Source organism: Limulus polyphemus, unplaced genomic scaffold (genome assembly GCF_000517525.1).
Source record: "Limulus polyphemus unplaced genomic scaffold, Limulus_polyphemus-2.1.2 Scaffold234, whole genome shotgun sequence".
In the NCBI taxonomy this organism is placed as follows: Eukaryota; Metazoa; Arthropoda; class Merostomata; order Xiphosura; family Limulidae; genus Limulus; species Limulus polyphemus.
In genome coordinates this window covers 184019-192362 of record NW_013665844.1, presented here as the reverse complement: position 1 = coordinate 192362, position 8344 = coordinate 184019, and the positions used below count along the sequence as shown (strand labels likewise).

Below are 8344 nucleotides of genomic sequence, written 5' to 3'. Positions count from 1 at the left end.
TTATATTTATTTCCTAATCTTTGTATGGAGGTTACAAAATCAGTCAAATCTACCGAACTTGTACAGAGATTCTTCACTGAAAATAACAGATTATATATAAAGTTTTTTTTCTTAAGAAACATTTGATAACTATCTGAACATTATAAAGATTTTGCATGTGAAATTTGAATATTTTCTGATGCACAAAAGCCTTTTTAATCTTAAAATGAAAATTACTTTGCATGTTGCTTATCCAACATGCAAAAAGAAAAAAAGGCATGAAAAAAAATTGCTTTGCAAACCTTAACACTTAATAAAAAAAAATTATATTTTGCATATGAAAGCATTGTAATGTTTACTGATAATCTGCCAAATTTTGCTGACATACACTTACTAATTTAAAAGTTATAGCATGAAAACTATAACAAGCAAAAAATGATTACGAGGTTGGTCCCAGGGACTGAGCCTGTGCTAAAAGAGTTAAAGAGAAATGGTTCAAAATTGGTTAAGACATGATGCAGGAAATTTGTATTTTATATGATGCATCCAAGAAAACTAGAAATCAGAATATTTTTATACAAGAAAAGATATCGGGGCAATATAAAGATTTTTGGATAAAGCTAAGTTTTGACAAGAATAATGTTGACAGAGCAAGCAGAATTGGTCTAGCAGTAACAAAATTTCATAGGACACCTTTTCTCATACACAATACTTGTTAAGCTTGACTGTAGTGAACTTTTCCTAGGTTTTTACTGCCTCATCTACAAAATTCATTACTTCAAAAAAAACCACTAACAACCTTGGCAGGTTTCAACCAGTGGATATATGACCTTAAGTGGAATGAATTCTATATGTACACTTGACAAATGACCATAATGATATACTTATACCAGTAGAATGGCATTAATGACTACCCTGAAGTGGTTTGGAGTTTTTACATTTCCCCCAGTTATTTCATAAAAATGCATAAGAACTTAAATAAGACGAAACATAACAAAAGGCCACTTGGTTCACTTCTTGTTAATATAAACACAAAAATAGGTTAACGTTAATAACAATATTAATACAAATTTACCAGTTATACATATTCCTTTATATCTATAAACTTTTATTTATCGATCTAAACTCCGAAAAAATTCATGTGCATGATCTATGAAATGGTGACCAAAGCACAAAAACATCGATGTTATAACTTACAAGAGTATTTGAACTTATAATATGTATTATTAATATTATTAATTTGGAGAGAGAGTTCATCATTCTTCTTTCTCTTCCCAATTCAAAATAACTAAATATTCTTGTAAACTTCACTAATTGTTTTTTAACCAATTTATTCTAAAAATGTAGTTCCAAATACTAAACCACGTTCTGTTATGTTAGGATATCTGAAATTAGCATACAATGATACATGTAGATTACAATTTACAGTTACAGGCTTAGGACTAACAACTAATATTCAAAATATTTACTGAAGATTATTCAAGTCAACGGCCTCGTAATTGCTACTTCTTCTTTAAAATAGTTAAGAAGACTTACCAGCTGATGTGATATTCATTGTTTTTATTAAATGTCGTTGTCACACCAAGAATTTATTAACAATTGGTAACTGTACAAACAAGGACACAGCATACAAGATGACAATGCGATCTTGGATCTCGTGTATGATAAACAGCGCTCTCTGCAGACATACAAGAATGTTAAACATCATAAAAAATACACACACAAACATATATATGTACATATCATTTAATGAAAGTTTTGAAAAACTTCAGTTGTCAATGCTAATTGAATACTAGTTGTTATTATTAGTGTTACAAAACAATTATTTTAATGAAAATGAAAAAATATATAAATATACGACACATTTAATTGTTGTTGTTTTTTGTGTTGAATTTTGCGCAAAGCTACAAGAGAGCTATTTGAACTAGCCTTTCCTAATTTTGATACTGTATGCTAGAAGTAAGGAAGTTTTCGACACCTCCTACCGCTAACTCTTGAGCTACTCTTTACAAACGAATAGTGGGATCGAACTTCACGTCACTTTAGAACTCCTATATGGCTGAAAGGGTTAGCATATTCGACCCCGTGACCCGTATATTGCGAGTTGAACGCTCCAATAATCAGAACATGTCCACAGCTTTAGTCTGAAAATTTGTACATACAATCTTGGCAAAAATGTTTGCATATTCTATAAAAAAAATATGATAATTATTTTAAAGATGGAATACAAATACACCGAGCACTGTCAAACTGAGAAATGCATGTTATATTAAATATCTAGATATGTAATTTGTATAACGAGACAGGTTCTATGAACATAATGAACGATTTATTAGAACAACAAACAATTTTATCAGACACCTGTAGAAATATATATAATTCACCATTTCACCTAACACAACAAAACCTCACCAAAACATGTACAATGACAATATATAATATCAGGTTATTATAAATAGCGTCGATAATCTTATATAAGTTCATATTAAACATTCATTACTAGGTTGGTCCTCCTCGTGCTCTAATAACCTCCGCAAGGCAACAAGGAATGTTTTCGATTAGGTTATTAATGTAATCCACCGTGACTTCATCCCACCTTGTCACTAGAAGGCTGGTTTAAGGTCATAGTTACCAATTTTCCGGCTCATCTCTGCCCAACAATTCTCAATGGGATTACAGTCTGGTGACTTTGCTGGCCATGGCAATCTTGTAACGTCCTCCTGATCAAGATAATCCTGTACAATATGCACACTGCAGGTAGTGGCATTGTCATTCTGGAACACAAGGTTATTGTCAAACCTTGCCTTAGTATATGACAGAAATATCGTCTCCATGTTATGCCTGTAGGCGGTGCCATTGACGTTTCTCTGGAGGACATGAAGAGCAGTTTTTCCGTTATGATGAATATCTGCCCAAACATATACTGCAACACCTCCTGTGTGTTCCCTGTGGGAAATACAGTCTTCTCTCATCTGTTCTCCAGGCAAACGACGAACACGACTCCTACCATCAGCTTTAGAAAGCCGGAAACAAGACTCATCTGGAAAGATCAGTTGCCAGTGTCCTAACTGTAAACTGATATACTGTTTTGCCCAAGTAACATAGTGATGGTGGTGAATTCTGGTTAATATCTGTTTGCAGATAGCCCTTCTTGCAAAATAACATTGTTTTGTCAGTCTCCTGTTCACTTTTCTTCTGGATACTATGGAATGAATGGGTTCATGCAATTCCTGTTGAAGGTATTGCAAGACTTCTTTCAACCTTAACCTGTTAACTTTGGCAGTAATTTTTGGCGTCTACCAGAATACTTTCCTGGTACAACGTTTCCTGTAGTCCAATGACGTTTCAAGATTCTGGATAAAGTACACTGGGGTACCTTATTGTTCTGACAATGTCTGTTTGCTTCATTTCATTTCTGGACAGTTGAGCTATTTGATGCCCTATAACTTCTGCCTCGTGACCAGGCATGACTCTACATGAAGTACAGAGAAATTATCTGAACAAAGTATTGATCTGTTTCGAAAACGATTATATGAAAATCATACCATTTTATCCAAACCAGGTGTGTTTGTGTGTTTTGATGAATAAATTCTCAAAACAACTTATATAAACCAGAATAATAACTTGTGAATGAATGCTCAATCATACACTACCTTCTCTGTTACTACTCGGGCATTTACTTAATAACTGCTTCATGCATGTAGACAATAACATCAATATAGAACAGTATGCAAACATTTTGGCCAAGACTGTATATTATTGAATAATTCGCACACAATTAATACTTGGGAGAAAAGGAAACCTATATGAAAAACAAGTGCCAAAATGTTTTATGATCTACACAAATTCAATAACACTTTTAACATAACATTAAAGAACGACAAGGGGCCGTTTGGTCCATCTAGGCCGTCCTATCCAGTAAATTTAACTAAACACTAAAAAATTCAAAGCCAGCCCTTATCTTTTAAACATTTACCAAGCTTTCTATTAAGCTTCCTCACATCAACTGTATCACCATATCTGAAGGCAACATCAACCACCCTGCTAGAGAAATAAGGCTTTCTTAGTTTAACATGACTTCAGACCTCCCGAAATTTATATTTGTGTCCCCTACTCTCTCCTTTTAATTACGAAAAAAAATGATGAATCAACACTATCAATTCTCTTAACAATATTAAACAATTAAATCACATCCCCTCTAACTCTTCTTTTTTCAAGAGAACATAAGTCCAGAGATCTTCACCTATCCTCGTTTGACAATCTTTTCATCGCTGGTATTATGTAAGCAACCCTACTCTGGGTCCCTTCCAACAATTTATAAGGTAAGGAGCCAAAGACTGAACACAGTACTCCAAGTGTGGCCTAACCAATGACCTGTACAATGGCTGTTAGATATACACAACTGTTTCAATTTAAGTATAGCACGGGTGTTAAAGTTAGTTATTTTTAGAAGTGATAATTTGTCACAGGTTTGTTTAGGCAACTGTTTACGAATCATACGTTGAGCAGTTTAATTGATGTATTATTGCATCATGTTACTTGAACCTCCTAAGTTTTTCTCGTTGTTGAGAATTATTGCATCATAATATCTCGTAGTGTGTGGAACGTTCTAGGCCTTAGTCAGGCTATAAATACTCATCCAAAATATAATTCGAGTTAGTTTATTAGTTAAATAGATCTAGAATGCGTGATTGTGAATTTAGCCATAAATAGCGTCCAGTGGCGATTTTCAAAGTGAAATTGTCACAGATTGCATTGCAATAACAGGGTAGAGAAGAATAATCCGGCTTGTCAAATTGTATTCTAAAGTAACTGCACCAGATTGTGTGGAATTTGACGGGGAAAAACAATTATTTAAAGTTGTGGGTACAAACACTGTGATAACCAACACTGTAACAAACATTTATATACATGTGTATACCTTTGATTTGTTTTAATGTGTTATTTTAAAACAAGTTAACTTTGTGCTGTTTGTTTATTGTTGAAATTTATCGTCAACATGTCACAGAGACCTACAGTAAATAATCTAGAATGTACATATAAAACCTGGCAATAGCATTATAACCTCTTTAGACTTGCATTCATTATTTCTGTAGATACAACCTAAAATCCTATTTGCCCTGCTTCTTGCAAAAGCACATTTCTCGAATGGCTTAAGAGACTGTTCAACCAGGTTGGTTGGTTTGTAAATTAAGCACAAAGCTACACAATGAGCTATCTGTGCTGTGCCCACCACGGGTATCGAAACCCGGATTCTAGCGTTGTAAGTCCGCAGACATACCGCTGTGCTACTGGGGGGCTGTTCAACCAGAGAACCAAGATCTTTTACTACCATAACCCTCTCGAGGTTATTCCCATTACATTTATATTGATAATTCAAACTGTGATATCTCACATGCATTACCTTGCATTTGTTATAATTAAAATTGATCTGACATTCACTAAAATCAAAATATATTAAAATAATTATTTAAAACCCATTGCTCGAAATATAAGATATATAGGTAATCAAAATATATTGAAATGAAATATTAAGAGATACAAAATAAATCCCTGAAAATTTATAAAATTAGATATAAAGAGGTGATGCACATATATAGGTTGAACAGAAAATTAAACGTTTATTTAGCAATTTCATACAGCCTCGCGCTTAACAACAAACAAACAGAATATTTATGTTATTCTATTTTTTCGCCCAGACAGTGGCTCAGCGATAACTTTGAAGGGTTACAACTCTAAAAACCGATTATTGATAACGTGGTGAGCACAGCACATTGTGTAGCTTTGCGCTTAACAACAAACAAACTTTTTTCTATTAATTTAAATTTTAAATATTTATCTGTTTTCGTTATTCGACTCATATAATCTATAGGAGCAAGATACCATTGTTAGAGTCACAAATAATCTAGTTCATTTATGTGAACATTTATATATACTTATAATTTGTTTTCTGTTTATATGTTTGATAAATGTACGCTTCTTTATGGAAACTATATGTGGCATTGGATTGATATAACTAAAGATAATTGATATTTTAATGAAATTAGTTGTTGAAGTAGATGAAAATATGTGTTTTTCTCTCTGTCCTCCCTGAGAAGTGGCATTTTCAACCTGAATTGTACCTTATGTGACACATGGGCTGAATGGCCAGACAGAGGCCAAACGGTTCACACACAACTACCCCTAACTTTGAACTACTGACCAAAAGGATGCAATCAGTGAGAAATACGGTTATTCCTAGCTAAGTAGCGAAACTGATGTAACTTTTATAACATGTTTATTGTTAAAAATCGAGGCGTGTTTAGCGCCACATCATACGCTCAATGGCGCCCACAGTGGGATTTTATTGGGAACATATAGAATGTTTTTAGATAATCTTTTGTCAATTTTGAGCTTGAGTGAGAAATATCCTGATAATAAAATTAGAACATACTATACCATCATTAAGTTTATGCATTTTGATCAGGTTGTGTAAAAAGACTTCTGGTTTCTCTCATATACCCTCTGATATTGTTCAAGATTTTGTATCATTAGATTTTCTCTAACTCACGTGAAGTAGGCGTGGACTGCTGGTTAGCATGTTCGTATGGTGAATTCGAGTGCTTGTTCCTCGTGGCATGTTGCTGCAAAAACATGCTTCACTCTTTGAATCTGTGCATGTGCCATAAGACTGACAGTCAAATCTCATTATTCGGTCGGGCAAGAGTAGTCCAAGAGTTGGCTGTGATGCTTTTGACTACCTGAATTCTCTCATTTCTATTGGTCAAAGATGAGTAACGACTAGCCACGACCCAAAAAACATCAAATTGATAACGACTAGCCACGACCCACGAAACATCAAATTAATAGCGACTAGCCACGCCCACAAAACATCAAATTAATAACGACTAGCCACAACCAAAAAACATCAAATTAATACGACTAGCCACGACCCACAAAACATCAAATTAATAACGACTAGCCACGACCAACAAAACATCAAATTGATAACGACTAGCCACGACCCACGAAACATCAAATTAATAGGGACTAGCCACAACCAAAAAACATCAAATTAATAACGACTAGCCACAACCAAAAAACATCAAATTAATACGACTAGCCACGACCCACAAAACATCAAATTAATAACGACTAGTCACGACCAACAAAACATTTACAGTAGTTTTCTTGCCCTTCCTTGAATTTTCCTTATTCTATCATTTTCACGCATGGCATTTAAGCTATGCTTTCTTGTGGAAATTATGTGTTAAACTGATAGATCCTGGTCTATTTGAAAAACTTTTACGTGGTCAGACAAACAAACTCACGTACACGTAACTTTATTCAATAAAACTACTCGTCAGGTAAACAAAAAACTAAAGTAATGGTATTTATAATAATGTACAGAGAATGAAACAGTTATGAACGTTTAGTATATGACATGGTTTTAAGAGTTGAAGCAAAAAACTCACAAAAACGGATAATAAAAACTGTACAAAAGAAAAGGAAGCTAAAAGGTGTTTATAGCAGTATATGAAACGAACAGAAGCTAAATTACTGCAAAGTAAAGTAAATGTAAATTGTAATGAAGGCAAACCAAGCTGAATATGCAGAAATGTTCACAAAGTGGTAAGCATACGGGTTTGAACGAACTGTGTATGCGTATTTGAGACCTAAATAAGTTGAGAAACTCACAGCAATATATTTAGTGCAATGTTCTTTTCTTAGGAAATTAAACGAAGGCTAAGCGTTGTTCATGTGAAATACCTTGCAACGTGTTTAGTTTTAAGTAAAAACAAACTAGATGAATGAAGCATTAATCATGGCCAAAATTAAACATCAATACATAACTATATTGCCAGGATGTAAAATGCTTTGAAATATGGCAGAAAATCAATGTTTTCATAAGTTTGTTCACATATCCCTGTTTATAATTTACAAGTTAAATATAGAAATGATCTAATTTTTGAAATAAGTTTATAAGATGGCACATTTGCTTGCTTTTTAATACTTTAATTTTAAAGTAATTCATTAAAATGTATATGATAAGCAGCTCTAGGGGATCTTACACGCTGCCTTTAAATACCTTACACATTTTATTAGCATACACATGTATGTAGGTGTTTTGTATAGCTTTGAAATAACATTATTTCACACAGGCTGTTAACGATGAAGTTTGAAGTCAACCTTTCTAGCTACTTAAATGATTAGTGTTACGTCTCTGTTCTCGTTTGTTAATTTTCCGTAGAAATTCTTGCCGAGAAACTTCAGCCGATACAAGTCCTTTCTTAAATAAAACTAGTTTATTCTTTCTCATTTCAAGTTTGTAATACACTTAATTTCCACAGTCACTTTAACTTCAGCATACGCTATAATTCACAAC

The 8344-nt window shown here is 33.5% G+C and overlaps 1 protein-coding gene across 1 annotated transcript in view; it reads right to left on the bottom strand.

Moving 5' to 3' along the window:
• The window catches only part of LOC106478623 (26S proteasome non-ATPase regulatory subunit 1), a 34684-nt gene extending 33027 nt beyond the window's left edge, over window positions 1-1657 (bottom strand). The window contains exon 1 of the mRNA XM_022382247.1: window positions 1516-1657. Coding sequence (XP_022237955.1) covers window positions 1516-1534 — 19 coding nt within the window. The 5' untranslated portion in view covers window positions 1535-1657. The remainder of the gene's footprint in view (window positions 1-1515) is intronic.
• Window positions 1658-8344: the final 6687 nt, after the last annotated feature.